Raw genomic sequence first — 17421 nt, 5'->3', positions numbered from 1 at the left:
TTCCTACTGGGCATTAGTGCTCACCCTGTTGTTGTTTTATCTTTTTACAGGAAGAATGTTTGGATTATTTGATTGAAGATGTACGGAGTTCTTGAGGCATTTGTATAACTTCATGGTAGTTGTAAAAAAAGTGGATTTGTATTTGTATTCTTTTATTTGTAGCTTCACGGCAAAAGCATTGGCATGTATTATTGTTGTTGTATTTATTGAGAGAGAAAACATGTATTATCGTATTTCTGTTACTCAAGTGTAATAGATATTTGTATATGTAGAAAAATATATATATATATATATATATATATATATGTGTGGACCTAAATTTACAGACTTTGGTAATGTTTTCGTGTAATTAAAATTCGGGGCGTGACAGTTAATTTTTAATTTTTACACTTGTCATATAGAGCCCAACTCTTTTATCACATTATTATTATTGTGAATAAATTTAAGAAATTTAAATTGTAATCTGAAACATTTCTTTTAAGGAAAATGAGTGGGAACACTAATTGGTGCTACCATTAATGATGTAGCAGTAGGCCCCACCATAAATGATTTGATATTTTAACCTTAATGTTGTATTTTTTTTTTTTATTAAGTATCATGTCATTAATAATTTTTTTAAAATTCTAAAATTAGTGGCCTCTGTAATTGTCGTTCTTTTTTTAAATCATGTATCATAATTCTGATATTACACATAACTGTTGTGGTAAGTAAATCATGGGTTACCAGGACCACAAGTTATGCCACCTGGCAGTCCCACAGGGTTGCAGCAAAGCTCCACCACCAAACTTTTGGACATCAATCAGCTCAAAAAAAAAAAAACTTTTGGACATCAAGAAAAGCGAGAAGTAAAATGTAAAATGATTTAGAACACTAAAAGAAGAGCATTAAAGGAGTATTAAATTGTCTTTTTTTTCTTTACATTTTTTCTTTTTCCTCTTTTTTTTATTTTAATATTTTTTTAGACATGCCACCTTACTAGTGCTATTTTTAGTGATCTTTGTTTAGTGATCTGTATCATAGTTGAAGTAAAAATTATCAAAAAGGATCTGCTAGAGAGCTCTAATTAGAACTGCTTAATGAGCTATCACCTTTTAAATTAAAGAAAATAAAAAAATAAAAAAATAAATAGAAGGTAAAAGATAAAACAGAAGAGAAAAAAAGATAATTTTTTTTTTTTTATGAAAAAAAAAAAAACAAATTAATATCCCTTTAGAGCTCTAATTTTAGACGTCTCACTCATTTCCTTACCAAAAATTGGGTTGTGGAGGGGTCTATATAAAGTGGTGGGACTTGGTAGTTGGATCTATGTGTTTTGTTGTGGTGCTGTGTGACTGTGAGGGTAGCCCCTTATTTTTCTTCCAAGCACTAGTTGGGTTTTTGAGTGTTTTTTGAGTATTGGTGAAGTTGAGCTATCTTGGTGTTGGTGTGGGTCCTGGGAATATTCCAGTGTATCATGAGAGCAATCTAAAGGTAGTTGATCGGAGGGTGAGGATTGCAGAGCTGGTTTTGAGGTGTGTGATCTGTGGTCTAGGTGTTCTTGCTGCTGTTCTTGTTGGGTCTGATACTCAGGTCAAAGAGACCTTCTCAATTCAAAAGAAAGCCAAGTTCACTGACATGAAAGCTCTTGTGTAAGTCTCTCTCTCTCTCTCTCTCTCTCAGATCAAAGGTTTTTCTATACATTATATCAGGTTTTAAATATCAGTTGTATATATGTTAGAATTTTGAACTTTCAACACTGACCTTACTAATATATCAGTTTGATATGGGCTCATACATGACTATATAACTGACAAGATACACATACAATAACGTTCTTTAAAATCGTACACCATATAAACTTGTTTGGTAGAGATTCTTGAAAGATGAAAATTGATAATCAGAAAATAAAAATTAAAGACACTTCTTTTGTATTTTTCAATAGTCAAGTTTCTTTTAACTCATTTAAGTTAATTATATTAAACTTTAATCTGAAGCTGAATAAAAGACAAATTATACACACAAAAAAAAAAAAAGAAGAAGAAGAAGAAGAAGAAGAAGTTATTAACCCTATAGGATCATAACTTTGTTTTTTAGTAAATTTTGATGCAAACGTCTTCGTTGCAGCTTTTTGGTAGTGGCCAATGGGTTAGTTGCAGCCTACTCATTGGTCCAAGGGTTGAGGTGTGTGGTGAGTATGGTTAAAGGGACTGTGCTCTTCAACAAGTCCTTGGCTTGGGCTATTTTCTCTTGTGATCAGGTATACACTACTAGTTCTTTCTTAGTGATATCATTGTGACAGTGATAATTTTTTTTAAAAAAATAATTGATGGGCCTTCTTTCTTTTAAGTGATAAAATTTAAATTTGTCACTTCATCACACTACAAAAAAAAAAAAAAAATTAAGGTTTTAGAAACTAAAATTTGACAAAATTATTTTTTAGCGATCAAATATTTTTATTAGTAGAAATGTTGTTAATATATTTTTAGTAATAAAAATTAGACATTAGTGATGAATTATTATTTTTTTAGAACTAAATTTTTTTGTCTTAAAAAGTAAACTTAGACCAAATTATTTTGTTATTTATTAGTGACATTTTCAAAATTTTGTCACTAAAAACCTTGTTTTAATTTTTCGGAATGACCTATTTTCACGACAATAGAAATTAATCTCTACATATCTTAAAATTTTTACTTTTAAAGACTAAAAAATTTGATTTTTAAAACTCTTATATGTTATATGTTATAGTGTCACGTATTGATTTTCTTTTGGACAAGTCTTCTGTTTGTATAGACCTACTCAGATTATCTGAGGATGTCTGCTTATTATGGTTGGAATTCAACTAATTAAACTAGTGAATTACATTTAATGAAACCCTTAATAGCTCATTGCATGTGTGTGCTAGGTACGTAAGAGTATTTATTAAAGAAGATGTGCTTGATGGTCTATTCCAATTCCTAATGGGTAATGCTAGGGACACTATGGGTGTGGGGTTCGCAATTTTGTGGGCCCCACACCCATGTGAGACATTTGGTCATTTATTTGGTAGAAAATTTGGGACCTCTAGCATTTTCCATTCCTAATTCCTAACACTATTTATTGCACTTCTAAAAGAATAAAATAAAACTAGAAGAGTACATGGCTGCTGGAAGGCATGAGATCTTCTATCCTCAAATCTCTCCATCCCTCTTTGTTAAAACACTCAGCATTAAATCATGAATTCATATTATTACATCTCAAAATTTTCAATGATTCAATGGTTAAGAACAAATTGGGAGAGAAAGATAGGGAGATTTACAGACATAGGATTTTGGGCTTGTCCACCAATTTTAAGTTGGTTTGTTTTTTTCTTTTGTGAACTTCTACATTTGAGCCGATTTTTCACTTCTTAGGTCCGTCTAGACTAGAATTGCCCAAAATTAAACAAAATGAAAATTTTAATAAAAATCCACTAAAAAAGAAAAAATTCAAAATTTATCCAAAAATACCTTTGAAATCATTTTTTTGACTTCAGTTTAAATTTTTTATTTTCAGGATAATCTAGCCCAGTTAAATCTAAAAGATAAAAAATAATAATAATAAATTATTAACATAATTTTGAAAAATCACTGAAAAAAAACATAGAAAAGGTCAGCCAAATGTCAACAAACTAAAATATCGTAAACAGAAGTAAAGAGCAGTAACGGCTAGTGGTCAGGGTAGGTCCGAAAAGGATCCATTCTGATATGCAGAATTGTCAACATAAATTTCAGAACATAAACCTTACACTTTGGATCATTTACCATGTGTATTATCAAGAAATCAAGACAAAATGACATACCTGAATCCATTGATGAACGCTTAAACGGAAACGTGATTATCAATGAACTCTTTGTTGTTGATTATGTTATTGCCTTCTAATCCTTTCCCCTTTGGTGCCTTATGTTTCTCCTTGAGAGGATTTAGGAAAAAATGGCAGTGTTCTTATTTTCACTTGGGAAGGAATAGGGACCATAACCTTTTAAAGGTTGTAATTGGTTTTCAAAACTGAAAGGTTGTGGAAGTTCAAAAGGAATGAAAACCAACTTTAACCAATATGTTTTAATTTCTATTTATGCCCCTCATAGAAATAGAAATTATACAACTAGTATCTACACATTAGGTCCATAACACATATACCCTTAAGCCTATTAACTAAATTGAATCACTGAAATTGTAGGCTTCTTATAAATGATAACACCACATTTAATTATGTGATCCCATTGAGACATTATCTAACAATCTCCCACTGGACCACATATGTATCCTGAAAAATGTGCTTAACTTTAGTGAGCTCAGAAATTTGTTATTATAACTTGAGGGTATCCAAACAATCTTGTCCATTAACTATATTAATATAGGATCGAAGCGGTCTTCGTTACATCAATCGTAACTCGACCCACCAATGGTCACGTATACTAATACAGCTAAATGACATAGATCAATCATGGATGCGTAGCATGGAAATTACATGTGATGTGATCCATACATGCCTATTTCCAACTGGTCCTACTTAACTTTATTGAGATCAATACTTCACAATACATAGCAGAGCGTAATAAACTGAATATTTCATTTCTGCACAAATTAATCTAATTACATAGATAAAACTCAAGGCTGACATAAAGCAGTAATATAAATACAAACTCCCACTAAACCAGAATGTTCTCAAATAGAACAACACCCATCTGAGCAGTGTGCTCATGAAAGACCTTGGGTGGTAGTCCCTTCGTAAGTGAATCCGCTATCATGGAGTTTGTCCCAATGTGCTCTATGGAAATCTGTCCACTCTGCACTCTTTCTTTTACAACTAGGAACTTTCCATGGCTTGACGAAAGTTGATTGGATCATCTTTCGACATTCCATTTTCTACCTCATGTTCTTGGAGATATACAATATAATCATCTGAAAATGCAAATCTCCTTTCTCTGGTGGATCGCCTTAATGGCACAGATTCTTGAGGTTGAGGTTGTAGAGTTTGTTCCTCAGGAACAATTACCTCATCTTGAATGGGGGTTTGAACTATATTATCTTGAACAACATTGTCTGGTTGAGGATCCGAAATTACTTCTCAAGCAATGACAGGTATAGGAACCTGTGATTGGTCAAAAGTAGTAGTAGGAAGTGGGATTACTCCTGCTTCCTCCTCAAAGACAATGTCTCTAACTGGATTTCTCCCCCCAAACTCAACATCCTCAAACAATGTTCCAATTCCCGTCTCAAATATTGACCTATTTGTGGGATCATAAAACTTGTAACCCCGTGATCGTTCGGCATAGCCAATAAAGTAGCTGCTAATGGTTTTAGAGTTCAATTTTCGTTCATGAGGTTTATAAGGCCTCGCCTCAGCAGGACACCCCCACACATGCAAATGTTTTAGACTAGGCTTTCGCCCAACTCAAAGCTCATAAGGTGTTTTTACAACTGCTTTAGTTGGCACCCGATTTAAGATATAAGTTGCTGTCTTTAGAGCCTCACCCTAGAGGGACTCTGGTAAAGTAGAATGACTGATCATACTTCTTACCATATCCTTAAGAGTCCGGTTTCGTCTCTCAGATACACCATTAAGTTACCAAACAGATAATCTCTAAATAAATTAATTTAATGACAACATTTCAAGATACCTAGCACAACATTAATACCAAGCCTTTGGGTAGTGATATTAACTGTAAGTGGTATTCTTGTTGTAATGATCAAACATTGACAATAAGTTATGTCAAATAACAAATCTATCTTTTGATGGATTTATTTTTCACATTAGGTTTTCTTGACAATTGGCACATGTTTATCACCACAAAATGTGTGTGTAATTCTGCCAAGTCTTAATCATGTCTTTGGACCGATAAATACCCGCATGAGATACACAGACATGAACTTCAAATCATTCCATATAAAACAATCTAGACAAGAGAGATCACTTTTGTGACATCTTGTTTGAATTGACATATATTGAGAATGTTAGAAAATTAAATTTCTGTAGACGTTGTATGAAATTACATTAAATTTAAAGATTTCTAAATTTGTGACCCCGTATATGTTATATAATCTGCAGCAATTCCAATTATATATATACATATATAAATAGAATTGACGGGTCCAAAAAACAAATAGTTTTTTTTTTTTTTATGATGTTCAAAATTAAACCGATCAAATCGCAAGATATATCTATATATATATAAATACATGATGTTCATCCATTTGAGAGAAAAAAAAAAAAAAAAAAACTGCCCACCGAATCATTTTACAATTCCAGAAAGCAGATTGCCATTTTCACAGAACAAAACAGGAAAAAACAGAATTTACATCCATAAGAAAATTCAGAATCTGATTCCAGGAAACTAAATAGAATGAATAAAGCATATCAATTCTGATAAGACACATGATATGTATGCTCTGATACCAATTGTCAGCATAAATTTCAGAACATAAACCTTACACTTTGGATCATTTACCATGTGTATTATCAAGAAATCAAGACAAAATGACATACCTGAATCCATTGATGAACGGTTAAACGGAAGCGTGATTATCAATGAACTCTTTATTATTGATTATGTTATTGCCTTCTAATCCTTTCCCCTTTGGTGCCTTATGTTTCTCCTTGAGAGGATTTAGGAAAAAATGGCAGTATTCTTATTTTCACCTGGGAAGGAATAGGGACCATAACCTTTTAAAGGTTGTAATTGGTTTTCAAAACTGAAAGGTTGTGGAAGTTTAAAAGGAATGAAAACCAACTTTAACCAATATGTTTTAATTTCTATTTCTGCCCCTCATAGAAATAGAAATTATACAACTAGTATCTACACATTAGGTCCATAACACATATACCCTTAAGCCTATTAACTAAATTGAATCACTTAAATTGTAGATTTCTTATAAATGATAACACCACATTTAATTATGTGGTCCCATTGAGACATTATCTAACAAGAGGTACTTTGTTTCCTAATTGATCACACTAGGTTGGCTACATTTACAACACTTCTAACCTTCTCTGGCCCAACCCCCACCTAACCCTTTTCCCAGACATTTATAAGCATTGCACATATGGAGATAGGGCTTTCTTATTCTCACGAATCTTTAGGGCTTTCTTTTAAGCATTGCACATTGTGGGGATTGCTTTCTTCCCAACACGACACGGTATTCGTTGAATATTTTTTTAACATTTATCAGACTCACGTCCAAACATGACCTACTAGTTGTAATGATTTTTTTAACACTTCAAATGTTTTGTTTTAACAACCATAAAATACATTACAAGTCTAAATAAATGAACTTCAAATTCAATGGTAAAAGGAAACAACATGAATTTACACCTATTCTCATCATTTTAACAATTATTATCTTTGAACACGTGTCCTTCACATGCTGTGTCTCACATTTTTTAAAATTTACATGTTGACGTGTCTGTGTCATATCCCATGTCCATGTCCATGGTTCTTAGTTTTGGACAGATCATGGACCTGCAAGAACTATAGGTGATCCTAGTAAATTCAGAGTTATTGACCAAAGTAGCTGCTGATAAACCAAGTAACCAACTTAATAAGTAAATCATCATGAATCGTAATAACCCAAACAATTACTAGATCATGTGAAAATTGAGAAATACAGAAATCTAGAGACATGATCATGAGTTTTTGAGACGGAGAGATTTCAGACAGATGATCCCATGCCTCCATAATACCCCGTAGATCATCAGAAAATGAACCTATGACTTGTTGATTTAATTAGCAATTTGATGGGTTGGGATAGGGACCCCATTTTGGAGAAGAAGTTCAGAGCTAGAAGCTCCTAAGAGCAATGTTACATGAATTTGTGACAAGGTAATAGGAAATTATACCAATTTTTCCATCTAATTTGTCATATTGTCACGTTACAAGAAGTGTTTGAATCTTCATAATGCATGCCTTGGGATCTTCTCATCTAAGCATGATTTAACAGAGTTCTTTGAGCCAAGACGAGGATTTGTCGAGTTGGGTATGATCAAATACAAGATTTCATGTCAAATGAATATGGGCTTAGGAAGATCCATCTTGGAATTGAGATGCGTGTAAAATTTAACTAGTTTCTTGTTTGATTCAAATATGAGCTCCATATGTATTAACTCTCTTCTACAGCTTATGGCATACTTGACTTTGGCCGCGGTGGCAGCGGCTGCACAGTCTTCAGTGTTCGCTAAGTTTGGGGAGTCAGAGCTGCAATGGATGAAGATATGCAACATGTACGGAAAATTCTGCAACCAAGTAGGAGAGGGATTAGCCAGTGCAGTAATTGCTAGCCTTAGCATGGCGGTCCTCTCTGGTGTTTCTGCTTTTAGTCTCTTCCGATTATACGATGGCGACAAAGGTGGTAAGAGCAGTGCAAGATGGTAGGCCTCTAAAGGTCATTAATGTCATTCTAGCAATGTTTCCAACTCAACAGAGAGTGCACTTTGTTACTTAACCAGTTTGTAAAAAATAAAACAAGGCTAGTGTTTGTGGAATTTGTCACTAGATTTGTCTTTTACTACATTTTGTAGGATTTGAGATATGGTAATTAACTTGACCACATGTGATTCCGGTGCAGTTGAAATACATCAGACCTTTGGAGTCGGTAGCTCACAAGACTCGACTCATCAGGTTGATCACTTGGATTCCCTTCACCCCCTCTTCCTCGAGCACCAATAATCTGTATCATTATATGTCTTATTTTCTATCATATATTGTTACGCTACTAAAATCAATTAAGAAGAATGATGGACACACTACAGGAAATTCAGCTTTTAGTGGCGTTTAAAAAACGCCGCTAAAAGTGTCAAAAACGCCACCAATTCTTTTTGTGACGCTTAGCACCAAACGTTGAGGACGCGGCCGTCGCTATAGCTTTATGGCGTTTTAAAAACGTCGTGATATTAGTATAGGCGGCGTTTTTAAAAACGCCGCCAAATGTCCTCCTAACCACGCGCCAAATGTCTCACGACATTTAGCGACGTTTTTGGAAACACGCCGTCATATCTTTTTTAAACAAATATGACCGTTAGCCTGTAAGATTTAAGAGGCGTTTGTAGAAACGCCGTCATATCTTTTTTTTTTTTTTTTTTTTGGAAATTGTACTAATTTTATTTGATTGAGCTAAAAAAAATATCTGCAATAGCACTAATATAAAATAACAACTCCCATTCAAATAGTTGTAATGAAGCATTAATTCACTTTCTCATTCAATTAATATCCAATCACCATTACCCACAAAATTAACATATCCAAAATCTAAAAATCATGTTTTAACGTTAGCCACAAACTAACATATATCCAAAAATTATGTCTTAACATTAACCACAAACTAACATATATCCAAAAATCATGTCTTAGCATTAAAGTTGTAGTCTTCACTGGTCTACATGCTTACATCATAACATAAATTGTAATAAGATTCACCAAAATAAACACAAATTGAAGAATTCGTACCCAATACTTAGCAAAACACCATTCTTTCTAAAAAAATTGCAAAAATAAAAATAAAAATAAAAAAATGAACCCGGAAGGATCTTCATATGCCAGACTAAATGTTTACCAATTCAAAGAGCACCCTGTAGGCAACGCAATGCCTGCTTGTAGACTATTCTCCCATATCACCTTACGGACGGTATTCTCCAGGGTTTCACATAAGTCAACCATTAACATCCCAGGCTTCAAAATACCTTTGATGTATTTTCGAACCTAAAAGCAGGCAAACAAAACGTTTTATGTGATAAACCAGATGCAGAAATCCTCACTGAAGTTTTCGCCAGCATCAACAGAAAGTAGATTCCTTTGTTTCTATATTAGCAGTTGTATGTGCGTTGTTGCATATAAGAGCAATTAGAAAATAGAAACCTGATGATGAACTTCTGCAGCTCAACTAACAGAATTATATATGGGTTTTTCCAGACACTCCAACTCTCTCTTTTCTTCAGATGTAGTCCTCCATAGGTTACTGAAACAGAACCAACAACAATGAAAATCAAGCCACAAAATCAATGGAAACAAAAAAGGGATGCAAAATAAGTAAGGGGGAATCACAATGGTAAATGTAAACATGGCTAATAAGAGACCCAAAATTAAGGTTCCCTACCATAAACAAAAGCATTTATATTGAAGTGATCCAAAGTACACAATTATGCCTCAAACTACTACTAACCAACACTAAGCATAAACAATGGTAAAAAATCCTACTACAAAAACCTTCATTGAAAACATCAGCCAACTGATCTCTTGATTTCACAAAAAGGAATTGAAATCAATCCTCTACTGTCAGTGTAGCAACCTGCTCACACAAACGGAAAGTTTATTCTAAAGGTGATTCTTCAAGTAACTAGGACTTAGGATGCACTTGCCTGGAAAAAATAAAGAAAAGAATAGAAAATAGCAGTTCACTTACCAACTGAGCAACAACAAAAGCCACCACTAGCAAAAGGCCAGGACGTTCAACGAAAGACCAACTCCTAGAACGTGTCACAAATATTAGGGCCTGACTGATGATACTCACTTGCAAGTATATTGCTGATGCAAGCTTCCTGAAGTCATCATGAGCTGTTGCTTCAAGAGTTGAAACCCCAAATATACGCTGGAAATTACACAAAAGGAGGGGAAAATATGTCTCAAGACCAAGCATAACACTGATAGATCAGTGAAAAGAAGAATCATTCAGACTTCAGTCTAGAAGTAAATAATAAAAATTGCATACAGGAGCAGTGAAGGCGCCTGAATTTGGAATGCATTTTCAAAATTTCACAAGATCAGGCACACTTCAAAATTTTGGATTTATCAATTACATAGAGCCTAAAATAAAATGCAAATAACAAGCATATAAACATCATACATTCTTGAAAATGTCTCATTAATGAAAACTGTATATCAATATTTAGCAAATCTAAACTACTATGTTAAGCCAGGACCAGGGCTGGTCACCAATTCACAAAATATGAAATCCTTTGGCATATAACCTATCAGGTGTATCCAATCACCTATTTCATGACCCATTTACTATAGTTATAAGTTTTCTTACAGGAAAAAAGTTTGTCTTGTATGCTGCCCAAAAGAAAATGACTGTCATCATGGCCAAGTAACCACCAAGAATGACTCCAGTTACAAAAATTTCTGCCAGCTTCCAGCTATCAGGCTGAGGAGATGGTTTCACCCTATCCTTTGATAAGTTTTCTTACAGCATTAAATACAGCAGAAGCCATAATTAAAATGTATGAAATTGTATTATTCACACCAAAAACATAAAAGGAATTAAAAATTAAAAAAAATTCCATCTAAGTTTTTGTTCAAAATTCTCATTTTCATCAACCTTGTCCAAACTATCAATCTGAGTTTTTGTTCTAAAAAATAAATAAATAAAAACAGCGTTTAAAACAGCATAAAGGGAAGAAGCTTGGCCATATCTTATTTTCCTATGCATTTCATAGTTTCCATCAGCATCTACACTTTTGTTTTTATCCACTCTACAAATGAGAGATTTCTTAAATTTTATGATCTGAGTTGTCATGGACTATTGTCATTCATTAATATAACGGGCACATGTAGTCACCACTTCATGCAAAAAGATTGACCAATCTAGTGGAAGCTATGAAAAACTTCATACCCTTTCAAGAAGATACTGTTCTTCAACAGGTAATCGTGTATTTGTGTTGCATCTCCCAGTAACTATTTCCACAAGGAGAACGCCAAAACTGTATATATCTACTTTACGTGTCAACTGCCCTCTTATTGCGTACTCTGGTGCCAAATAACCTCTGAAACAACAAATACGAATGTAAATTCAAGATGGTAAAATAATTGGAAAGAAGGAATATAAGAGAATTGAATCTAGATTCCACAAGTGTTTTTAAGCAGAAGGATAATGGATTCCCATGATCACCTGCCTTTCTTGTGCGCCTACATAAAAGAGTTGTGGCCTCCGATTAGGTTTAACAGTGGTCTTATTTTTTTTATTCTTTTTAGAAATTAAAAATAAAAATAACTGTGGCCTCTTAAAAGCAAGCAAGTGGTTGGAATTTGTTGGTGGAATGGTTTGCAGAGTTGCTTCTCCAGCCATAATCTACAAACCTTAAAGCCTAAGTGTTTGATTGTGACTATTTAAAGAATCTCTTCTTTTTCGAGTACATCAGAGGCCATAGCCTTGGAGAGGGGGGGAGTCTTGCATGTGGCAAGACTTGAACCCTTGACCTCCTAGTAAGGTATAGGAGTTTCGGTCAACTGAGTTACCCTAACTGGTCATTAAAATAAACTCTGCTCATGAATCATGCTCATGATATCAGAACTCAGAAGTAGGTTTGCTGGTACAAAGGATGTTAAACGACTCAAGACCTGGTAGAATCGTCACTTTCAGATAGAATTTTAGAGTTCAGATGCAAGCCATGTAGTCTGTTGGTGGTGTTTGGCTGGTGGGCTCTGTATCATATCTTTGTAGGTATGATCAAAATTTACTATCTATCAACAAATTCTAAAAAACTAAACAGGAGTCTTTAAAATTAGCAGATTTACTAGATATTACTGAGTTAAGAGCCAATTAATAAATAGAAATAAGCAATCACACAAAGAGATACTATTCAACATGGAAAACCCAAAAGGGTAAAAAACCATGGGACAAACAAACCACTTGTGCTCCAAGATTAAGTAGATTCAGATGCACAGATGGTACCTGCTCTAACACTGAGCAATTCGCTATCCACTTCTGTCCAGTCTCTCACTTTGACTTTATTCTCCACAAGCTCTGCCCAGCACACGATGACAATGTCTGCGTTTGAACATACAAACTAGGACAGAGCATAGTTCAGGGTAGAACAATGTGCATTTGAACAATCTGGCCCAACGTTTAAACAATTAAGGAAGCCACATTCGAACAGGGCAATAGAATGTTTGCATAGTTCATTTCAACTGACACATAGGTATATAAAACCATGGGGTATTGAAGTTAAATCAATTAGTTAATTTAGCCAACAGTCTAAAACTAAATTATCTGTGGTCGATAACCCAATAAACCACCTTTTTTCATTTTCATAGGCCTCAAACTGGTAAAAGCTTAGCGAAAAACTTGTTATTGACCCTCAAACTCAGCACTAAAACCGTTGGGGAAATTAGAAGCCAACAATTGCCAAATCTATGCAAACATAGGCTTAAAGCAAAGAAATACAAATCCATGAAAGTAGAAGATACCAAAATAGCAAACGGAAGAGACAAATAGACAACATGGACTTCGTTAATTTCAATTCGGAAATAATATTCAGCTTCTTTATGTAGTTTCTTTTCTTTTTGAGTATCAACATAAAAAATTCACTTGGCTACTTTTTCTTAAAAGGGTTTGTGATCCTTTGTCGTGTAAATATAGACAAACCTACAAATTTCAAATTTTCATAATGACTATTTTATTCCTACCAATACCTGACCGTTAGACAATAAAAATGAAAAGAAAAGAATATTAAGAAACACTTGTAAATCAATGACGTGAAGACGTGCCAAGAGTGGGAAAAAAATAATACCCTCTTGCATAATTTAATTTAATGACATCAGAGTAAAAAAACTCCAGGGCACATTTAACCTTATCTGAGAATTTATATAGTCAAGTCAAAATCAAATTCATCCACTGTTTCACTTTCACCATAATCAAATGTGGATCTAGATCTTATCCCAATTATTACAATTTTGTTCTGGTTTTTTCACTTTCTTCAACTATATAAGCATTGCAAGAGCTTAAAGAGTATTCAAGTCAAAAACATTTCACCATTTATGTCTTTTCTGAAGGAACAAAGTAGATCACATTAATTGAAGAAACACAGGAAACAAACAACAAGAATCTGTATCACTAGCTAAGACATACATGAAACTGAACAAAGAAAAGAAAATAAAAAAAGAGAGAGCAACCTGTAACTTTAAGGCCATGTCATGTCGAGAGAATTGGTTTTGCTCTGCTGCTGGTTTTCATTTGAATAATTGAAAGAAGCGAAATCATTCCCATCATAAAACTTTGTTCCAACACCGAATTCTTCTTCTTCTCCTTCTGGGTGTCCTATACATTAACATATTAATCAAAACTTTGATCTTTCTTCAAAATCATTCATGAGACCTATGAGGGGAAAAAAAAAATTCATAATAATGATAAGTAAAATATGAGACAATATTTGCCAATGTTAATTCCCTTTGTACAAAATCCATACTTAGCAGCAGCAATATATATTATCTTGTCAAACAATCATTCATTTATAAAAATGTTTTACAACAGCACCGGTAGCACATCACTTTATGGAGGATGCCTTAAACATGAAAGCTAAGCAAACAAAGCTCAACTCTTTCTAAAACACGTTAAGAAGTCATAACACACAAATATTACTTAATAGTTAAATCCAATATGATAAAATCTCAATAAAAAAAGCATAACAATAGCTTCAAAATTCTAGCCAAAATTCTGATACAAGATATATGAAATGCACAATTTTTGTCTACGTGTTAAGTTGAAGAGGATTCAACATTAATGCTCAATTTTCTAAGTACAAGAGTGTTTTTTCCCCCTTATTCTGTAGTACAAAACTAAGATGAGCAAATGTACAAGTTCCATAGATTTCACCAAATTGAAAGGATATCACACAGATGTGGTAATCTTTTCTCCATGCATTTTTTGTGCCTTTGTTTTCATTGAATACTCTACAACATTCCTAAAAGTTCTACAAAAGGGATACTCTTAAAAATGTAGAAACTAATAAATTTTAATTATATCTTCATTTTCATTCAAGCAAATAGCATAAAATAACTACTACAATTAGAGTAACACAAAACTTTAAAAAAAAAAAAAAAAATCAAATCAAGACAATGAAAGGCATGAAAAGAAGAAAGTATGGCATTCATTGAAAGCCACATTTCACCATTAGTTCACATAGCTAGACAACGATATTGCAGTTGGACCTGATCATTTCCTCTTCAGGTGCGATACTCTAAAAATCCCTTTTCAAGTTGAGTACATTAAAAAAAAGAAATTATGATTTTAGTCATTGCAATTTATCTATTAGTACAAAAGTACACAATGAAATAGAAAATTTCACAACAATCAACATTACAAAAACTCAACTATTTCTTGCAAGATTAGTAGATATCTGTCGAAATTGAGTGGCAATATAGTAGGATATCATATGATTCAGAGTTACATATTATGTTCCAATTTTACTACCACAAAACCAAAGAAAACTGGAAATGAAATTTGTAAATTATGCATCCTAATATTCCCATTTATACTTTTTTTTTTAAAAATTACAAAAACATCAGCACATCTTTATCATAAATATCTTACTGCAACAATTGCATCAACAAAATAACCATGCACTCGCAGAGTTATTAATAAAACAAGCGCATCACAAAAGAACCATGCACCTTAAGAGTTATTACTACCTGCTAATGGAGAGTCTACCACCATCAAGCATCACCCTAGATGACCATATCAACAAAAAGAGATGATAGAAAAAATTGGATTAGACGATCAGTATAAAGCAGTCTGAAAAGGTAATAATTCAGATGGAAATTGAAATCAATAAACATTTAAAAGTACCTTGGATGCAGCTACATATCCAAGCAGGGTTGCCAGCACAGCAGTGCTGCAAGGTGAAACGGCTAATGCGAATGTAAGCCCAGCCAAATATGCTTGCACACCTGACATGTCCAATTTTTTAAAATGTTATTTGCACTTTCAAGCTGTAAGCACATCCGAGAGCCAGCTAAACAACAGTGATGAATACTTGAGAATCTGATGGTAAAATTAGAAAGTCCATTACCTGAAGGGAAATTAGCAGCAGCAGCACGAGGATCAAAGTTGTTGCTTTGCTTTGCTACCATCATGTTATCTCAAGTCGTGCAAGGCTTACGAAACTTGATCATATTGAAAAGCATCCACATCACAGCCCAGACCATGAGCCAATCCTGGTTCTGAAAAAGTAATATTAACCAGACCATAACTATATATGTAAATAGATATGTGTTGGGTTGGGGCAGGTCACCTAGTTAAGTTCTCCACTGCCATTCTCATGCATTCCAAGCACAAATAGTGAATTGAGAGAGACAGAGAGAGCGAGAGAGAGAGAACGAACGATAATAATGAATTGAGAGATATGTTTCCATTACAGCACTGAAATAGGCTTCGAAATGAAGAGTTTCAGAGAGAGACAGAGAGACGATGGAGCTCACCTTAGTAGACGATGGTGCAGATGGTGTTTTGGAGCTTCGAAATCGAAACCGCTCTGAGATGAAATCACTGAGATCGATCTGAATCTCTGTGAATGATAAGCTTTTAGAGAGGGTTGACACAGAGAGAGAGAGAGAGAACTCACCTACCTCGTTGGTGTAGATGGTGGCGGCGGTGGAGCTTCGAGATCGAAATCAAAATCAGAGATTCAGATGAAATCGAAATCAGAGAAGGCGTAAGGATTCAGATGAATCAAAATCAAAATCGAAATTGATCCGTCGATTTCTGCTCGAAGAGATTAGGGCATTCTGCAGGGAGAGATTAGAGTAGGGCATCTGTTTAGAGAGAGAGAGAGCGAGAGAGAGAGAACGAACGATAGACTGATGAGTGAGTAAAAGATTAGGGCATTCCCTGATGAGTGAACGAGTGTATTAACTAGGTAGCCAGAGAGGGGGCATTTGAAGGCGCTTTTCAACGCCTTCAAATAGTGAAACGGTGCCGTTTTAACATTAAACAAAAACGACGGTTAAAAAACGCCGTTAAATAGTATAAAATGTGACGTTTCATAAAACGCCGTTAAATAAACGTCGTTAAAACCTATAATTCCTGTAGTGACAAATAATGAATGGTATAGAGAGCAAGACATATGATTCCACTCTCATCTCAAGCACAATTCATTTGTCCTAATCTCTATCTTACGCTTTGTGCTATATTCATCATATAGTCATGTTACTAAAATCAATACTAGACGAACATGGGATAGACAATTATAAAGTGAGACAAATAATCTCATACCCTCCCCCTCCCCGGACCAAAAAAGAGAGAGAAGAGAGATGGTAATAATTTGGCAAAATTATAATATAATATTTGAATCCAAGCTGTTAGTTTTTTCTTCTTTTGTGTGTGTGTATGTGTGTGTGTGTGTCTAATAAAACCCCACAGCACAAGGAACAAGCAGTGTCATGGAAGCAAGATGTAGAAAGAGAACTTGTGCTGTATGTTTTTCTCTGTGTATGCATATTAAATTGGGGGTCTAATAGGATGGGCAATTAGCACTAACCTTGTAGGCTTGTACTGGTTGATCTATTTGTAAAGGTCTAGGGGCTGGTGTTCCACATCCAGGGTGGTAAATTCGGCCTGGCTCGGCTCTCCTGGGCCTAGGCTTGAGCTGGTCCACAATCAGGCCTCATGGGTTCCAATCAAATTTCAGGCCGGACTTGACCACGTGTGAAAAATCTCAGC

The 17421-nt window shown here is 34.3% G+C and overlaps 2 protein-coding genes and 1 long non-coding RNA gene across 4 annotated transcripts; 1 reads left to right on the top strand and 2 right to left on the bottom strand.

Annotated features, from left to right (window-relative positions):
• Positions 1–1229: 1229 nt before the first annotated feature.
• LOC114316764 (CASP-like protein 2B1) lies at positions 1230–8476 on the top strand. The gene is made up of 3 exons (XM_028263440.2): positions 1230–1628; positions 2104–2236; positions 8112–8476. The coding sequence occupies exons 1-3, from the start codon at positions 1615–1617 to the stop codon at positions 8364–8366; spliced, it is 402 nt and encodes a 133-aa protein (XP_028119241.2). The 5' UTR covers positions 1230–1614; the 3' UTR covers positions 8367–8476.
• An 844-nt stretch (positions 8477–9320) lies between these two features.
• Positions 9321–11322, bottom strand: LOC114316758 (plasma membrane ATPase 2-like). Of its 2 annotated transcripts, XM_082901135.1 has the most exons (5): positions 11017–11322; positions 10390–10575; positions 10194–10275; positions 9846–9945; positions 9321–9689 (listed from the first exon to the last, which is right to left on the bottom strand). In XM_082901135.1, the coding sequence occupies exons 1-3, from the start codon at positions 11065–11067 to the stop codon at positions 10249–10251; spliced, it is 264 nt and encodes an 87-aa protein (XP_082757261.1). In that variant the 5' UTR covers positions 11068–11322; the 3' UTR covers positions 9321–9689; positions 9846–9945; positions 10194–10248. The 2 variants fall into 2 exon arrangements, with proteins under 2 accessions (XP_082757261.1, XP_082757262.1); XM_082901136.1 differs by lacking the exon at positions 10194–10275.
• A 2450-nt stretch (positions 11323–13772) lies between these two features.
• LOC145806511 (uncharacterized) lies at positions 13773–16768 on the bottom strand. The gene is made up of 5 exons (XR_014349822.1): positions 16182–16768; positions 15773–15923; positions 15550–15650; positions 15393–15428; positions 13773–14022 (listed from the first exon to the last, which is right to left on the bottom strand). It is a non-coding gene; the product is annotated as an uncharacterized LOC145806511 (long non-coding RNA).
• Between the last annotated feature and the right edge of the window lie 653 nt (positions 16769–17421).

Source organism: Camellia sinensis, chromosome 13, assembly GCF_055761805.1.
Source record: "Camellia sinensis isolate YWXY chromosome 13, ASM5576180v1, whole genome shotgun sequence".
NCBI classification, from domain to species: Eukaryota; Viridiplantae; Streptophyta; class Magnoliopsida; order Ericales; family Theaceae; genus Camellia; species Camellia sinensis.
This window is presented reverse-complemented; position numbering and strand designations above follow the sequence as displayed.

What these genes read in the sequence shown, in the direction of transcription:
- LOC114316764 (XM_028263440.2), top strand. An exon ending in CTATTTTCTCTTGTGATCAG is followed by an intron (nt 2,237 to 8,111) that starts GTATACACTACT and finishes TCTCTTCTACAG; the next exon opens with CTTATGGCATACTTGACTTT.
- LOC114316758 (XM_082901135.1), bottom strand. Translation starts at nt 11,067, where the DNA reads ATGATGACAGTCATTTTCTTTTGGGCAGCATACAAGACAAACTTTTTT. An exon ending in ACAAGACAAACTTTTTTCCT is followed by an intron (nt 10,576 to 11,016) that starts GTAAGAAAACTT and finishes TGTAATTTCCAG; the next exon opens with CGTATATTTGGGGTTTCAAC. An exon ending in CTTTTGTTGTTGCTCAGTTG is followed by an intron (nt 10,276 to 10,389) that starts GTAAGTGAACTG and finishes TTGTGTGAGCAG; the next exon opens with GTTGCTACACTGACAGTAGA.